The 19,020-nt window shown below is 33.9% G+C and overlaps 1 protein-coding gene across 1 annotated transcript in view; it reads left to right on the top strand.

The window, feature by feature from the left end:
• The first annotated feature begins 215 nt into the window (after positions 1–215).
• LOC106880074 (putative ATP-dependent RNA helicase DDX4) overlaps positions 216–19,020 on the top strand; it is a 33,909-nt gene continuing 15,104 nt past the window's right edge. Inside the window, 8 exon segments of the mRNA XM_052966296.2 lie at positions 216–276; positions 3,338–3,711; positions 12,309–12,339; positions 12,424–12,464; positions 17,169–17,255; positions 17,609–17,647; positions 18,428–18,507; positions 18,509–18,733. Of these exon segments, the coding sequence (XP_052822256.2) occupies positions 269–276; positions 3,338–3,711; positions 12,309–12,339; positions 12,424–12,464; positions 17,169–17,255; positions 17,609–17,647; positions 18,428–18,507; positions 18,509–18,733 (885 nt within the window). The 5' untranslated portion in view covers positions 216–268.

Genomic DNA, 19,020 nt, shown 5'->3' with positions numbered 1-19,020 from the left:
ATGTTATGACGTTGTTTTGTCATTTTAAAGCGTATACGGACTTCTGACAAACACGAACTTCAGGTGCTTTATTTGTAAAGTTTGTTTATAGTTTATATATTTTAAAACTGAAGTAGAGTGAGACGAAACGAAACTTTTTGCGGCGCATTTACAGGAGCGTGTGGAAGCGTAGTAATCCGCCGGACTAAAGTGCTTTTAACCATCAACTCTGACCTGTGACGTTTTTATTTAGCGTTTCCCCAGAAAAGGAGCACGTGCATTTTGTAAGATGGCACGGTGAGTAACTTTGTCGGCAATGTCTTGTTTTGTTTTTTTTATTTTTTCATTAAACACTCTTTGAATTCTGTAGGTCGGCTAAACTATTCAGTTTGTTTTGATTGGGGAATTTTTTCTGCTTATAGGGAAAAAAATGTTTAAAAACATTTAATGGTCATGTTTTCCCCATTTACTATACATGTGCTGTATGAGCCTACATACAGGTTTCTATATCGTGAACGCACTTGTTAACATTCTAAAGATATTTATAATATATGTTTATTACCTTTTATTTTAAATACAAACGTACATTGATTTTTATAAATCCATCCATTTCTAATGTATATGCAATCATTATGAATACGTATCGTAGTTCTCGCAAGCATACTACTTAGTGTGTGTGTGTATATATATATAATATATATATATTATATATATATATATATATATATATATAGTATATTGATAGGAAGGTGTGTGTATGTGTCCGCTATATATAATAATAATAATGGATAAAAATCCAAATATATATGTGTGTGTGTGTATATATGTATGTGTATATATATGTATCTGTGTCCGCCATATACATATATATATATATATGGTAAAAATTCGATATTAATTAATATCATAAAAAATCGATATTAATTAACATAATATGGTATATATATATATAAAAGTTTTATGTCATATCTATTCACATATTAACGCTCAAATCAACATATTGTTTGTTCGGTACAAGGCATACATTTTGCTGCCTTTATTTTTGGATAATTATTTTTCAATGCTTCCACCACTAACAATCCCCTTTTTTGTGGCGGGAATCTTACACGAAACTGGCCTTATGTTGTTAGAAATGCTAAGCAAGAATGATGTAGCAAAACCTCTAGGTGATTAAATATCAACGGGACACTTTGAACGGATCATTTCTCTGTTGGCTTTCTTACTAGTCACAAATCTATATTATTGGGTTCTCGTTTAAACTCCAACCCCAAATCTCTAACGTGTTGTGTGTGCGTGTAAATGAATTTTGAAATTTGACGACAGCCAAGTATCAAATCTAGAAGAGAACCTGTTCGTATTTTTTTGTAAAGGATGTTTACACAAAAGTTTCAGTAAGCAATCGAAACAAATTGAAGTTCAATTTTGTTCATATGTCGTTTAAGACATATCCTTTGTGATACCTGTTAGATTATTTTTAAGACTGTCTTGAAAAAAAAAATAATAGCGGAAGTCCTTAGCTTATTTTGGATTTGTCTCAGTGAGAGGTGGTTTACCGTCTTTGAGAATTTCATAATAAAATAAGTCGTAAAAAGGAATTTTAATTTATCTCCCTTTTGAAGGCAGTAATTAATATTTCGGTGAGATTAAGTCTTTGAATTTGGCGGATCATTTTTGAAAGCACGTGGCGTCACTTTTCTAACTTATCTGCTTTAATAATTGTTTGAATTATTATTGTTAAACGTTTTATTCTAAAAACTTTTACATTCGTTCAGTTTTATTTTTGGGATAAGGAAATAAATCCATTTTCAGGTTTCAACTTTTCACAAAATCTCCGTTAGATATAACTTCCAGACGTTTTGCTATACGACGTCGTTGATTTTACATGTGCACATGTCCGTAAAGCTAGTTGACGGCGCCTGTACTGTTTCCCACGTCATCTTATCTTTTTCGTGTCTGCCTAAGGTAGATATGAAAGTTATTAAATCTGTGTAATATTTATTATCATACCTCCAAAATATCAAAATCGACACACACATTCTGGGTTTGTTGAGCGTTTGTGGATTTTTGTTATAGAAAGGAACATAGGCAAAGTTTCTCTTCTCAGCAAATACTTTTGAATTGTAATAGATCATCGAACGGTACAAGTGTAGCACTTCAAATGTTTTAGTTATGGTGCTTTTTTTTTTTAATTTCAGTTTCAACAGAAATTATTTTTCTTTGATGTCTTTTGTGTCATAATTTTCAATAAATTGTCTACGGAAGTTAAAGTTCTGGTACACCAGTCAAAACATTTGCTTTCAGGTTGTCGGAAATTTTTTTTCTCTCGTTGTTGACCTTTTATGTTAAACGTCGCCCCACCACTCATTCTATTTATAGTAAATGAAACTGAACGCAACATTTTTAGTTTTACTTAGTCTATTTTTGTCGGTGGTTTTTTCCATTTTCTGCCATTAACGTTTTTATAAAGTGAAATATGAAAAGGAAAACAAGGTATCTGTTAATTTATTTCAATTTTATCAATCTTTTGATCCCAAATTTTCATTCAACTGTTGTTTGTAAATCCTCAGAGACGGACTATATGTAATCTGAACCTTTCCCCTCCTTATTTATTAATTTTTTTTACGGAATCCCACGTTTTAGGCTATGGAGATTCCGATTCTGAAAAAAAATTGTTTGAAAAATTTCAATCCCTCCCCCCACCAAACAGGCTATTTACATGCTAGAAATAACAGCAAATCTCACAAAACTAGTGCTAGGGTTAGGTTTAGGGTCAGGGTTAGGGTTTGAGTTAGGGTTAGGTTTACCCTGTGGATCTATATAAAAACCGGGTGGGGGTGGAATCGAAATTTTGAAATTGAGATTTAAAAAATTTTTTTTTTTTCAGAATCGGAATCTCCATAGCCTAAAACGTGGGATTCCGTAAAAAAAAAGAAAAAAATAAGGGAGGGACGGTTCAGATTACATATAGTCCATCTGGACCAAATTCAATTTTTGGGTTTATATTTATCTTAGTAAAATAATTGCTTCAGATTGTGGAGTTAACTTATCTACAGCTAATGGTGTTTCTACCTTGGAAGGAGAACAATACATAGCAATTTTTTTATTTTTTGGCGGAATTCTACTTTACGCACGGCATAAAGGTAGTGGCAAATTAGCGCTACTACCCAAAGCGAGTATGAGTGACTTATATCAGTTAGTGATATGAAAAACAAATGATTTGAGCATAAAATTTTATTCTAAAACGTGCAGTCTAGTTATCTACAGCTGTTAAAATTTTTGGTATTAAAAATTAAACATTTTTTTTTCAAATTACTTCTATATGATTACATGATATACATTTTGTTATTTTATTGAATAGGGGAAGAGGTCGAGGACTTGCTTTCTTAGACTTCAATGAAAATGACCAAGTTACCAAACATTCAATTCCGCCTCCTTCGTCTGGCCAATTTAATGATGAGTGTTGGGATGATGACTATTCTGTAAATAACAATGTCACCAATGGTAACTGTGATAACAGCAGCCCTTTGTCAAATGCTACCTTTTACAATAATGTCGCAATGAATAGTCACTCTGATTCAGTACCAAAAAAGTTTTGGAGGCCAGACCAACAGAGAAAGCAGCCTGGTTGTAGAGGCTTCAGAAACCTGAATGCTGGGAGGAGGAGAGACTCACCTAGTCCATCAATCAATAATTCAGAGGAAGATTGGAACTCTGATGCTGAACAAGAAAACAGTAAGTTTTTTTTTTTTATTCTTTAAAGGATTGTTTTAGCAGTGTCAGTCCTTGTTTGTCACCTTTACAATACTTACACTGTCTGAGAAAGTGATCTTGTAATCTTAAGCTACAGTAATATGACCAAGTGGATGAAAATTACGTTTTTTTAACTTTAAAAAAAATTTTATTGAGGTTTAAAATAGTATATTCAAGTCATCTATTTATTCTACTGGTGTAGGTTTTATTTCTTAGGACATAAATACTGTATCAGTGTGTAGTTATGCATCAGAGTTCATTGAAGAGGTTAGGATACATCTAGACTTAAGTTTCTAATCAATGGAAACTATTTTGATTATGCTAGCATGGATTTTCATTTTGAGGCGTCCAGTGTCTCCAAATTAATCTACATCGTGTTTGGATGACCAACTTCAGTATGGCCATGCTTTGGCTTCCATAGTAGTAGGTCACTCGCCAGCTCTTGTTTAGCTCACCAGCAATGTCCCACAAAGCACAAGTGCCTTTCCCTATTAATGTTGGAAACAAGCAGATTTCCATACAGCTGTTTCTTGGTGGGATGAGTTCTCCAAAATGTGTTTAACACTGTTCTTAACATTCAGATGTAAGCTCCAGCCAGCTTGGATTCCATTTTTTTCGGTAAGCATCCAGGCTGTTGCATGGAAAAGTCCAACATCACATGCAACGAATTCTCGATACTGAATTGGTTGCAGTTTGATATTGTGTCAGAGAGCAAGGCTAAATCGTCAGCATAATCTACATAGGTTATTTTTTGAGCTGGATGTCTGATTGATTTTCTTTTTGTGAGTGTGAAACCGAGGCTGTCAAGTGATGTTCCGAGGACATAATCCAGGTAGATTTGTGCAGACTAGGAACAGGTATTGTCCTTGGGGAAAAATGTGTAATGTTTGGAATTTAAGGAGAAAAATGTGCAAACTGAACTAAAGCAGATGCAGCAGAAGTATGGCAGGTTAAGCAAGGTGACTAATCTAAAATAGTTTTCAGAAGTTTTATCATTTGTATTTGATATGGTTTTAGGTAGAACTTCTAATGGTACAGCCAAAAGGTGGCTAAGATTGAAGATCTGGTAAGTTTTTCCGGCTACTTATGTGAAATGGCTTCAGGTTTATTGTGCATGATTTACTGAGTGGATGTTGTGACTCATTCTTGAATTGATTAGAAACATGTATAAGTAGTGCTACTAGAGTAAAAGTTGGGTTATGATTGATATGCCATCTAGTTAACGACACACCATATATTCAATATATTCTCTCTCCTCCCTCCTGTTCACTGGGTTATTACAACATTGTAGGCTATTTTACATTATCAGTGATTTTGCTGTTGGCTCATACTTCCTATTGTTTATTACTTAAGTCTGATTTAGTGCACATGTCACCACAAATAATGTTGACTGCTACTAGTTAATTGGTGGTACGGTAGGAGTTACTGGGAAGAGTGACACAGTCTTGTACCCTCATCAACATCCATAAACTTGTTTAACCCTTTTGTTACTGTACTTCTCTTGAGATGCTCTCTGTTTCTTTCAATTAATTTTAAACATAAAAAATTAATAAAATAACTTAGTTATCATTCAGCTATTGTTAGGAACATAAACTGGGACTAAGGTTTGGAATATTTTAATTCAGAACTTATACTAACAAGATATTTGTACTATAGAGCTGGAGGTGGTTTCAGCTGGGTGGGTATCAAAAGGGTTAAAGCTTTAACATTCAGATTACCATGTCAAATGTTATGTGTATTTATTCACATTTAGAATTAATCATACATTATCATGTAGCTTTGCGATTTCAGTGATGTGTTTTGTTTACCTTTAGAATGACATAGCAGAATAGTTGCAAGAGCTCTGATCTGGTCGGTTTGAACACAAATCCAGTAGAATATTTGGGCCTGGTATGGTTGGTTCGAATGCCAAAGGGTAAATGCTTTCAGAATACCTCTTTGCATAACTGAATGTAGGAACTGAGCACATTATGAATGCTTTGTAAATTTTTCATGGTCAGGATTGTCTCGGGAGCAACTTCTATAAGTGCCAACCCTTAAGATGTTAAGTGGAATGGTTGGAACTTCTTGCTCTTGTAATAACATTATCAGTTCCCCTTAGATTAGTTTGTCTCAGGTACCCTTGCAACTCATCTGTGGTGACTTCAAACTCTGCATCATTTGCCTATGTTTGTCAAAATATTTTGAACTTCATGGTTGACTTGTTAGAAAACATGTAAGTTAATAATACAGTTTCGTCATGTGTTTTGTCAAACACCATAGCTGAGGGCTTCAATTAAGTATGTTATCCACAGTATACATAATGTTGAATTTTTTTTCCATCAGTTCCTAACTGTTGGTTTAAACCTTCCCTCTTTAATGAGTTGTTTCAAAGTTGTTTTCTGATAGTAATCCTTGACGGTAGCTGTCACACCTTGATATGTTGACTGGAGCAAAGAAGTTGTATTCTTGCGGTATATTACATTTTTACATTATCAGAAGAATCATTTAATTTCTCTGGGTGGCTTGGATCATTATGCAAAAGGTGCATATTTTGTTGAAAACATGCCCAATACCATCTTCTACAGCAAGGCAAAAATTTTTATAAAACAGCCTTTGAAAAGATTCATGGTCATTGATTTCAATTGTAACCTAGTGTATAACCTTTAGCACTGATAATTTCATTGGTCATTTTAATGTGGAAATTAAGGTTTCTCTTGAAGATTTTAAACAAACCTTTACTAACAAGAAAATTTGCACTTTCTACTTTATGTAAATCTTTTTACAAACTTTTAAGTTTTGCTTGAACCACCCATCTATTTATTAACCTACTAGCAGTATAGCTCGACGTTGTCCGGGTGTGACTTACACCATCTATGATAAGTCTTGCTAGGTGAAAATCAAATAAAAAAAAGAAAACCTTACAACGAAAAAAACCCTTATGATGTAAATATGTTCATAATTCAAAAGACGATGAAATTAATAGGGAAAGTGTGAAGGTTGTTTTGCGTAACAATATTAAGTGTACGTAAGTTTCATCCGTCTAATTGGCTATACAAATGCTTGTGCAAAACAACTTTTTGCGCCGCCTTGATTATACATAGCAGGATAATTCCTTTTCACAAGAGGTAGGACGGCAATTTCTGATGAAGCAACTGCTGGGGATCTGTTGCTACACAGTTCTGCCAGAATTCTATCAGATTGGGCAGAAGATGTTGATGCACCATTTTGCATTATGTTCAAAGCAGCTTCTGGAATGTGGTGAATTGCTGCAGTCTGTTGCTGTCTTTTTAAACGGGTTGCTGTCTTTCCCCCAGCAAACTCTCTTCTTCGGAGGCATAATCTATGTACATATTAAACAGAACGAAAGTTATAACAAATGGCAGGGTCAGTAGTTTTCACATTTCAGTAATTTTTCAGATTAACACCTGCACAATTATGTAACCCTAAAACTGTAACTGTAACACTGACCCAAAAACCGTAACCATAACACCCTAGTGAAAATTGTGCGGGTGTTAATCTGAAAAATTACCCACATTTGTAATGAAGTTCACTGATTTGCAATGTGTTGTCCATAAGCTCTGTAGTTTGTATATTTACAAAACATTGACGAACATGAGTTATCTTGTAGTGAATACTTGTGTGTACATGCGCGTGTATGCGTTTGAGAGAGCGAGAGAGGGGGGGGAGATAGGAATAGAGAACGAGAGCAATGAAGAAAGAGAAAGAGAGGAAGGGAGAACGGAAGACAGTTATAAAATAGCAATGCGTGCACATGTTTATATAAGAAACACACAAACTAAATCTTATATCTATAATGTTAATGTTTATGTTGTTGTCACAGATCACGTATGTGTGGTTGTGTATATTTTTACGTTTCTATGTTACGAAAAATATGTTAGAGGTAGAGGGATAGAAGAAAGCTATTAAATGGGAGAGGAAGAAGAACGAAGTAAGAGTGAAAAGGTAGAAGGAAAGAATAGTCTTAAAGCAAGTTAATGTATGACTTTGTATGTATCACTTTCTCTCTCTCTCTCTCTCTCTCTCTCTCTCTTTTACTCTTACTCTGTATATTATATGGCAAGCACGTGATTGATGTGTAAGAACGCCAGTACAGGTAGAAGGGAAGAAATATAAAAGTTGGTAGAAACAACAGCCAAATCTCCCTTAAATCACACAAAGTAAACGGAATTTAAAAAATGTAGTTACTGCACTGGAAAGTTCACATCGAGAAAATTCCATTGATGTAAAAATTTATATGAAAATGTGGATTTCTATAAACTTTTAAAAAGGCTTCACACAGATACAGAACTTCAGCAACACACACACACTAAATAAAAAAAATGACAGGTATTTGTATGTATGTGTGTATTAATGTGTATTCTGTGTTTATATATATATATATATATATATATATATATATGGTAGTAAGTAAATGCGTTTTAAGAAAGATATTAAAAAATTCAGTTTGTAAGGAATAAATGACTGTTGATCGTATTTGGAAGAGACTGACAGGTATTTGTATGTATGTGTTTATTTGTATGCATGTGTGTATTTGTAGGTATGTATGAGTGTAAATTCAAAAACATCTATATTTACACTTTAAAGTTGGTTTTAACACTCAACCCTGTTCTGCAGAATCAGTGTAGCGACGGGAGGTTTGTGCCCATCTCTATGTTCTGAGTTCAAATTCTGCCGAAGTCAACTTTGCCTTTCATCCTTTCGGAGTCTAAAAAATAAGTACCAGTTGAACACAGGGGTCGATATAATCGACTATTCTCCACCTGCCTGAAGCCGCCCTTGTGGGAAAAATTTAAAATAATAATAACAATGACCTCTGCCGATCAAAGTCCCTACCCACAACTAAGTCTTAAGTGTATATATATATATATATATATATATATATATATATATATATATATATATATATATATATATATATATATATATATATATGGGCAACACAAACACAAGCACTAAATGAAAAAAATGTTAGTAAGTAAAAGTGTTTTAAAAAAGATTAAATTTTCAGATTAACATCCGCACAATTTTCACTACAATGTTAGAGTTAGGGCTAGGTAGGTAATCGTGCGGGTGTTAATCAAGATTTACGAAAAGATTTTCCAAAAATTCAGTTAGTAGGAAATAAATGTTTGTCGATTGTATTTGGAAAAGATGTGTAGCTTCTTTTTTTTTTTTTTTTTTCTTTATCATGTTGAAGGACGAGTCAGAAATAACTTACAATTCCCGCCAATTAGAATGGTGTATGTATGTATATATGTATGTCGTATGAAAAATGAAACCATTAAAGTGAAACTATCTGTCATTAAACTATCGAAATGTGATTGTTTAAGTTTTGATACTGAAATAGTTTTCTTTTACTGTCAGTGTTTCTCCTTCCATTCTTTTTGTATTTGTTGTTGGATTGTTCGTAAAGGTTCATAAGAGAAAGTAGGAGTTGAAAGGATTTGTAAAGGTAGTAGAAAGAGGAAATTAGATTTTATTAGGGGGAAAATGTTTATTTGTGTAGTTTTATGGATTTTATTCGTTATTATGAGTTATTTTTGAGTGAAAAAATGACGCAGTGACCTAACTAATTGTATTTAGAATATTAATTGCAATTCTTTAATCCAAGAAATTTGGAATTGTGTAAATGTATGAATTTTAAACACACACAGAGAAAATCTGCCTTTTATAGATAAGATACAATCAAGAGCTCTATTTTAAGCATCACTTCTGATGCTGTGTTAGGGTTTTAGGGTGTTATTCTTGCATTAAATCATTGTATAATATCAAGTTTATGTTCAGTGTAATTCCTTTACAACTCCTTTATGCATGTACTGCCTTTATTTCCACTTGGTTTCTTTCCAATAATTTTAAGGGAAATGTATTGTACCTTATGCATTAGCATAAGGTATAAATATACCAAATTGCAAAGCAGTAAAATCTGAGGAAAATAGTGATGTTTTGTATTGGTAGAGAGCAGATACCTTAGATGCAAAAATGTAAATCAGAAAATGAGAGTATAATTGAGGTAGAGGATAATGATAGTAGGACATGTTTGACCAAGTTCAGTTGAATTGGTGTGTGCACAAATAAAGTGAAAGGGTGCCAATGAGTGAGAAGGCAGCTCCTGACGAGTGTGTTGAGGTCATTGAAAAACTGTTCAAAACAAGGTGAGAACAGAGGATGAAAAGTGATGGTGCTGGTTGAGTTTTGTATTAAAAAAAAAAATTTAACTTTAAAAATTTTTAATTTTACTCAAGTGTCCAGAGAAGTATTACAGGCAGTATCCTGAAAGTAATGGTTATACTTCACAAATTTCATATGAGTGGACTTGTGTAATTGGAGTTTCTGTCATGTAGTTTTCTGTTAAAGAACAAGACAGGTTGATATCGAAGAGGTTAAGAGATCATATGTAATATGAATGAAGTTCTAAAATATGAAATGCCAAAATTTTACATTTTGTCTCTTCACGGGTAACTTTTCCATTTGTCAAAGCCATTTTAGCTCCTGGAAGCAAGTAAAAGTACTTGAGGTAACCCATGTAGTGGTTGCTTGATACATGGCTGAATATATAAATATAACTGATACAAAAAGTTATGCTTGTCCATGTTTATAATACTGCACACAAGCTTAAGGATACTTTAATTTGAAGTTAAAGAAAGTTATAACCCAATTATGTACCAAATTAGAGTAGATGAGATGCAGTTTGGTTTTATATCAGGGAGAAGTACTACTGATTCCATCTTAGATAACTGCGGGTGTAGTTATTAGCTAAGCATAAGCCATTGTACTTGGCATTTATTGACTTGGAGAAAGCTTTCGACATAGTCCCTTGCTCTATGATCTTGTCTCTAAGGAAACTAAAGGTAGATGAATGGCTTGTGAAAGATATACAATCATGTACAGGGGTGCTGTCAGTAAGGTGAAAGTTAGCCATGAGTTCAGCAATAATTTTAGAGAACATGTAGTTCACTAGGGCTTGGTTTTCAGTCTTCCTCCTCCTCCTCCTCCAGGCCATAACAGGAATTTAAGACCAGCTACTTCTGGGAACTACTATATGTTGAAGATCTTGTTTTCATAGCACAATCTGTAATAGAAATAGAAAAATTCCAGGTGTGGAAGCAAAACTTGGAATTAAAAGGCCTTAAAGCTAACTTAGTAAAGACCAAAGTGCTAAGATGCAGGGAAATGGACAGGATTGTACTCCTCCCAGTTAAGTAGCCCTGCTCAGTATGTTAGAAAGGTGTGGGCAGGAATTCCATATGGTGTACCCAGTGCAAGCTATGGACATGCAAGAAATGCAGTGGAATAAGGACACATGGGAAATAGATTTTGTCTAATAACTTGGAAATAGTTACCAAGGTGACCTAATTAGAAGTGAAGGAGGATATACTGAAAGTATTGTTGATTGAATTAGAATAGGATGGAGTAAGTTCAGAGAGCTATTACTTCTGTTGGCAACATGAGGTAGTTCTCTCTCAGTGAAAGGCAGATTGTATGATACTTGTGTATGAATAGAAATGCTACATAATAGTGAGACTTGAATTCAAAATGTAGAGGTCATGCAAAGACTAAAGAGGAATGAAGCTAGTATGTACAATGTCAGTGTGAATATCTGACAAAGTGCTAATGTGTAGAGAGAAATATTAAGCATAAAAGGAATCAGTCTGCAATAGAAGACTGCTGGTTTGGTCATGACTTGTATGAATGAGGACAGTTGCATAAGGAAGTGCCAGTCACTTAAAATAGATGGAAGAGGTGATAAAGGACTGAGATGATTGGCAATTTTCTGTGCTGTAAAGGACTTCTCCATTTCACCAAAAATTAATTCCTAAAAGCATTTTGTCTATGTTTGTACATGCTGGGCCCTGCCTTGTGGAGTATCACCCTCAATTTATCTCTAGCTCCCCCTTCCCCTACAATCCCTTTTCAGTACATATCCTCCCTCCATTCTTTGTGCTACTAGTTATATCCCCACTGCTGGAACTACTTCAATTCCTGATTCTCATTTTTTACTTTCTCACTGTTTTCACTGATCACTTCCCTTCTTTGTCTCTTGTTATCCTCCTCACATCTGCCATATTTCATCTTGTATCTGCTTTCAATCTCAAATGGCCTCTTATCTGCCTTTACACTCCACTTACTACAGCTACCCTTATGTACCTCTATACCTTCCTCCCCAATGCTCCTATTCCCTGCTCATCTCCTGCTTCCTTATCTGTCATCCATGAGCAGCTTCTTTCTCTCCCTGCCAAGCCATATCTCTATCTCATTGACTAAATTCACCTCTCCTCTATCTCTGGCCTGTCACTCTCTCTTCACATGTTTGTAATTCCACCCACTCCTTCCACTAGCCATATCCTCTCTTATGCTCAGCTGCAGTTTGCTGGATCCTGTCAAACTGTCCAACCCATGATTGTGTGAAAAACTGACATTAAATAATGATTTACTATTTCACTCTATAATTAAATAACATTGTTACTTTTATAACAGTTGCTATTTTCATTGCAAATTAAACTGATTTAAGAAAAAATTCTTTACTCTTTTGAACATGGTTTGATACTAAAATAATCTTTTTTTCTTTTTCTCTCCAGAATACCATAGTCGAAAAGAGTTCAAGTTCAGGTACAGCTCATTTTAAATATTCATTTTAATTCCATTACTCAATTTTTAATGAAATTCTAACACTTGTCTAATTTGTAATTCTAGTTCTGGAAGAGACCAAGGTGACAGTAATCAAAGTAGACCAGGTCAGTTTTTTCACTTTAAGCATATGTTATTCTCTGATCTTTTAAACCTAGCAGACTATTTTTTCATGGTCTTGATATTAATCACATAGTATTTTTATGCTTCCACAAATTTTCATAACTGTAATTGTTAATTGGGTTTGTGGAAGCATTTTGCTTTTAACCCTTTCATTACTGTATTTCTAACCAGAATATACCCCTTATGTGTTTCAATTAAATTCTAAAATAATTTTGAATTTTGATTAGTTTAATAAAGCAACTCTGACTTTTTTTATTTATCAACACAATGTGATTTTTGGAACACAATTTAACAAAAGATTCTTAACCAAATTTGTTTTATAACTTTTGTCTCAAAGCGAATCTAATTACAGGTAAATACAGGTATATTCAACAAAATATAAAATTATTCAAATTGTTTGACCATCAGCATAGAAAATTATTTACACTATTTACATTTGATGGATATTTGTCATCTTGTTTGTTGTTAACACGTTTCGGCTGATATACCCTCCAGCCTTCGTCAGGTGTCTTGGGGAAATTTCGAACCTGGGTTCTCATTCCTAACGATGTTACTACAGAAGAGTTGTGCACATTACTGGATTCATAAGGTGAAATTAAACACACAAAAGACAGGTGTACCATAAAGGTATAAGTAAAACGAAAAACTAGAATTTGTCTGAAGAAAATTAGAAAACAAAATACACACACACCATCAACTAGATTAAATAAGCTCTTCCACATACATAGATACACAGAAATATACAATAATGATTTACAAAAGAAATTAATCTAAATTCGTCACTCTCCGTACAAGTAAATTAAAATTACACATAAAGAAAAATAAAAACGAAGTAAATTTGAAAATAGTTATAAAATCAAATCAAACAATATTCCTACCATGAAAACTTGTAAAGCACCCTGCTCTGCATAATGCCACCTTGCAGAATGCACATTGCAAAGTTGTTTCATCACCCCTTCCACTAGGAGCTTTCCTTTTTTAATGAAGGCATTTGCGACCCTTGAATTTTTTTTCTAATTTATGGAGATCGGCTGAATTCAGAGGAATATCCTTCTGGCAGGCTTTGCTTTTTCTCTCTACAGTTATTTTTTTGGATGAATAACCAGCTCTTAGTTGTGTTGCTACATCTGCATGGAACTGCAGATGGTCGCATCACATTTGAGCCGGTCCCGATTTGGTATATAGTATAAATGCATTAGTAATACTCATAATTACTATATACCAAACCAGGTATCGCCACCATTTATTCCCCGGTCTGCCAACTGGATAATAAGACAATCACCTGATTCAGCCGATCTACACCACCTATGTACCTGTTATAATCAAGGTTCACAAATGGTGTGCCATTTTCACCCACATGTGGCCATGCACAGGTAGATAGAAAATTAATCTGCCTCTTGTCTCTATATGCGGTTGCTAGTAAATTTCCTTTCAGTCGTTGAATTATTTCACCTTTTTTTTTTAATTTTGCTTTTTCTATATCCAACTGCAGTCCTTTTCTACTAGTGATCACTGTAGCACATGAATATGTTGCCACAGTATCTAAATTCGCCGCACGTTTGGCTGAACTGGAAAATCGGTCAAAAAATATATACGGTCCTGGTTATGTTATGGAAGTGATAAATTCCAGACCACATCATACCCTAGGCTATGCTGACTTACATATTTGTCTCTTTTTCCTGTATAAAATTCAAATCTAGAGCAGTACCCAGTTTGATTCACAAATCTTCCAGACTTTGATCCCCCATTTTGTGGGCTTTCCTGGCATATATTGTTGAAAATGCACTCAGCCTTTATAGCCCATCATACCCTCATCAATAGATAAATATCTCCCTGGTTTATAAACTGCTTTATATGTGTTTTGAACACAGTTAATGAGGGGTCTTATTTTAAATAAGAGATCAAAGTCTGGTTCTCCACGTACTGGTGTACTGCTTTGTCTCATGTAAATACGGAGTCAATTTCAAAAATCATGTCCTCTTCATTATACTCGAGACATATTCGTCTCCAAAGGGTTCATTACTACTCCAGTAGTTTGTTATTCTGGGTAACTTTCTAATGCCCATAATAATATTTATGGCAAAATATGCCTTAATTTCATTTAACCCTTTCGTTACCAAACCGCCCAAAGCCGCCCGAAAAAAATTTTGGCTCATGTGACCAAGCCGCCCAAAACCGCCCGTAATCACCTATTCATATTTAAAATGAGAATATCTGAGCAAATCTCGTTAGTACATTCGTGAAAACACGTGATTATTTGTGTAAACAGTTCAGCAATAGTTTTGTTCGACGATCAACATGTTTTTTTAATTTTGTGAATTTTGGGAGATTTTTTTCCAAATTTGTTCTTGTGTTTTCCAAATTTGTAATCCTGACAAAAAAATGGATACGAATTTTATTCTGTCAAGCAGCGAGTCAGAATTCGAAGGATTTTCCGTTGAAGACCTTGATAAATCTAACTCTGTAACCGATAAAAAAAAAAAGCACGTGGTATTTGATAATGAATCTGAGGTTTCATTTTCCGAAAATGAAAGCAGTGAATCCGAGAGCTCCGATGATAGCGATAAAGAGAATGAATTAGTACCTGAATGGAGTGAAAATTTAAAAACTCCTTCTTTCAGTGATTTTTCTGAAGAAACTGGACCAAGTCACAGTCTTACCCAGGAGAGTAAAGCTTTAGACTATTTCTTTTTGCTTTTTCCGATGTGCCTATTTGAATTGATTACGGCGGAAACAAACCGTTACGCTAAATGTAAACAAAGCGTAAAAAAGGATAGTTTGAGGTTTCCCATAAACTTGAATGAAATTAAAGCATATTTTGCCATAAATATTATTATGGGCATTAGAAAGTTACCTAGAATAACAAATTACTGGAGTAGTGATGAACCCTTTGGCGACGAATATGTCTCAAGTATAATGACGAGGGTACGGTTTTTAAAATTGACTCAATATCTACATGTAAGAGACACGAGCAGTACACCAGTACGTGGAAAACCAGACTTTGATCCCTTATTTAAAATAAGACCCCTCATTGACTGTGTTCAAAGCACATATAAAACAGTTTATAGATAAGGATATGGTGGGCTATAAAGGCCGAGTGCGTTTTCAACAGTATATGCCAGGAAAGCGCACAAAATGGGGGATCAAAGTTTGGAAAAGATTTGTGAATCAAATACTGGGTACTGCTCTGGATTTTAATTTTATACTGGCAAAAGAGACAGTAATAAATCCAGTAATGTGCACAACTCTTCTATAATAATATTTTGTTGTATACCCAATTGAATATTAGCTAATAACCCATTTTCTATAGCGATGTTTGAACAAAAATTTAAATAATTTTATATTTTGTTGAATTTACCTGTAATTAAAGTCACTTTGTGACAAAAATTTTGGTATAGAATTGGTTGAGAACCTTTCGTTAATTTATCTTCCAAAAATCACATTAATATGTTGATAAATAAAAAAGTTAGTTGTTTAATGAAACCAGCCTAAATTTATGATTATGTTAGAAATTAATTGAAACACATAAGGGGTGTAATTTGGTTAGAAATAGGGTAACGAAAGGGTTAAGCTTGTGGGAAACCACAAACTATCGTTTTTTACATTTTGTTTACTTTCAACGTAACGGTTTGTTTCCGCCGTAATTATTTCAAATAGGTACATAGGAAAAAGCAAAACAAAATAGTCCAAAGCTTTGCTCTCCTGGGAAAAACTGGCTTGGTCCAGTTTTTTCAGAAAAATCACTGAAAGAAACAGTCTTTAAATTTTTACTCCATTCAGGTGCCAATTTATTCTCTTTATCGTTGTCATCGGAGCTCTCGGATTCACTGCTTTCACTTTCGGAAAATGAAATATCAGGTTCATTATTAAATACCACGTGCTTCTTTTTTTTTTTTGTTTTCTTCAGTTATAGAGTTAGATTTATCAAGGTCTTCAGTGGAAAATCTTTCGAATTTTGACTCGCTGCTTCACAGAATGAAATTCGTATTCATTTTTTGTCAGAATTACAAATTTTTAAAACACGCGAGGAAAAAATTTGGAAAAAAATTTCACAAAATTAAAATTACATATTGATCGTTGTACAAAACTGTAGCTGAACTGTTTATGCAGTATAATCATGTGTTTTCACGAATGTACTAACGAGATTTGCTCTGATATTCTCATTTAAATATGAATGTGATTATGGGCGGTTTTGGGTGGCTTGGTCACATGAACCCAAATTTTTTTTGGGCGGTTTGGTAATGAACGGGTTAAAATATGAGTAGGTTATTACAGCTGTTTTGGGACAGTTTAGTAAAATTAACCAAACTTTTTCTCTGGCAGTTTTGGGCTGTTTGGTAATGAAAGGGTCAAACAGTTCTCTCATTTTTAGATTTTATCTGTCTACCCTAGTGAGCTGCTTGGTTTTTTATTCAACATTCACTCTTCAAATGCATTAATGTAATCTATTGCTGTCTCCTCCTCTAAACATAGACCAATTCTTTTGGCACCTAGTTGTTTCCTCAACCATCTACATTTTGTGTTTTTTACAATTGATGTTGCCCATTCAAAAAAGTCAGCTAGTTGCACTTGCTATATATTTACCTTTTCTGCCTAATCCAGCACAGTCATCTACTATACCTCTGTCACAAATTCAGCTTCATGTTCAGCAAATTACTGATAGATTCTTTTCTTCTACTTGAATTTAGGTAATGGTGCTCGCTACAAGTCTGGGAATGCTGGTTGTAATGTAAGGAATGCATCTCGATTTAATGTCAGTTCATGTAAAGGTTCAGGTAAAGATTTTTTATGCTATTTCTAATTTGCTTTGATAAAAATTTTGTAGTCTAATCATATTAGTATTTAATTGTGGAATCTAATGTATTTCTCAGGTTTCACAGTGACCCAGTTGGTCTACTACCACTATTTTACTAATGAAAATGTATGTAATTGTTGGAGCATTGGCATATTGAGTACAAATTGTAATTTAGATTATTCAAGATTCAAACTATATTTGCAGCCAACTGAACAATACTGTTGTTTTCACTGTAGACTGAATAAAAGTTGTTCTAAAAGGGCTAAAATGCATTTAAAACCAACCAAAACTTTCTGCTTTGAATTAAGATATCTAAATTGTTTCATTTCATAGATGCATTTGATAAAGTGCCTGACCATATGACATTAGGAGGTAAGAGATGCTTGTATTTTCATTATTATATCAAATGCATTAATTTACTAGAAGTTGTATTGCATATATTTTGTTATAAATATTTGTATTGCTTAAACTTAAATTTTACTCATATGACTGTTTCATATGTGCAGCCGTACTTGCAGTCTGGCTTGGTGTTGAGTCACTTGGAACTTCAATGTGTATGAAATGTTCCCTATCCTCGTAATCACATGATTAAATGTATTTTCGCAATTAACTGAGAAAAAATCATGCTGGTTTGAACAGTTACCAATTAGGAGAATCATTCAGGGGTATGTGACTGAGTATCTTATCTCGAGAGGTAAATTGCCTTAACAACTATCAATTTATTTCAAACCATTATACTTTTTGTTATGCATGAAGTAACTTGGTGTTAATACAACAATTTGGTGAGGGACGTCAGTTAGAATGGTATACTGCACAATATTTTACTTTTCAACTATTTCTAAGGTTGGCACTGTTATTGGACACATCTCACTTCATGTATTTTCACAAGTTCAAAACTTTTTTAGGTAAGTCTTAACTTTGTTAGGATTGACTAAATAAATACCTGATGGACAAAACCGACTTTGTCAGGCCTCTTCCTCTTAGAAAGTATTTCCCTGGGTTTAATGCTCTAAGTTCAAGAATTTGTGGTTTCAGGAACAAATATAGAATAACTAATAAAATGATGATTATTGGGTTTGATTATAAGATTTAATTAATTCGCAGCTCAGTAGGTATGTAATATAAATGTATGCTTCTGAATATTTTCTCAAGATGCTCAAGGTGGTGAAGCTCCATACATCCCACCTCCACCACCAGAAGATGAGAGTGCAATCTTTCAGTCCATTCCCAACGGGTATCAATTTTGCTAAGTATGATGATATTCCAGTCGAAATTTCTGGGCGAGCTGCTCCAAACGGTTTGGTTGATTTTGAAGAAGCCCAATTCCAGCAAAAGATAATGGAAAACATTTATCGTGCCAAATTTGAGAAACCAACTCCGATCCAGAAAAATGCCATTCCAATTATACAAGCTGGTCGTGATCTAATGGCCTGTGCCCAGACTGGCTCCGGTAAAACAGTAAGTAGTTCATTACATTTTCTTTTCATAGGATTGATTATCTCTAATTGAAGGAATAAGATCAATGTAATTAACACTGGAATCAAGCCATCTGCATCACATCTCAAAGATTTTAATTAAGGTTATCTCCCTCGTTTATTAGCACTTAAGTTTCTGATCGCTAATTGTATGGAGAATGTAATAAATTAGGGTTATATATAATCACAGTATGAAACATCCTTGCCTATTTAAAAAAAAAAATCTTGTATGTTTGTGTGTGTGTGTGTTTATATATATATATATATATA

This window comes from Octopus bimaculoides, chromosome 3 (genome assembly GCF_046866305.1).
Source record: "Octopus bimaculoides isolate indiv1 chromosome 3, ASM4686630v1, whole genome shotgun sequence".
Taxonomy (NCBI): Eukaryota; Metazoa; Mollusca; class Cephalopoda; order Octopoda; family Octopodidae; genus Octopus; species Octopus bimaculoides.
The sequence above is the reverse complement of the archived record's forward strand: the minus strand, read 5'-3'. Positions and strand labels throughout refer to the sequence as shown.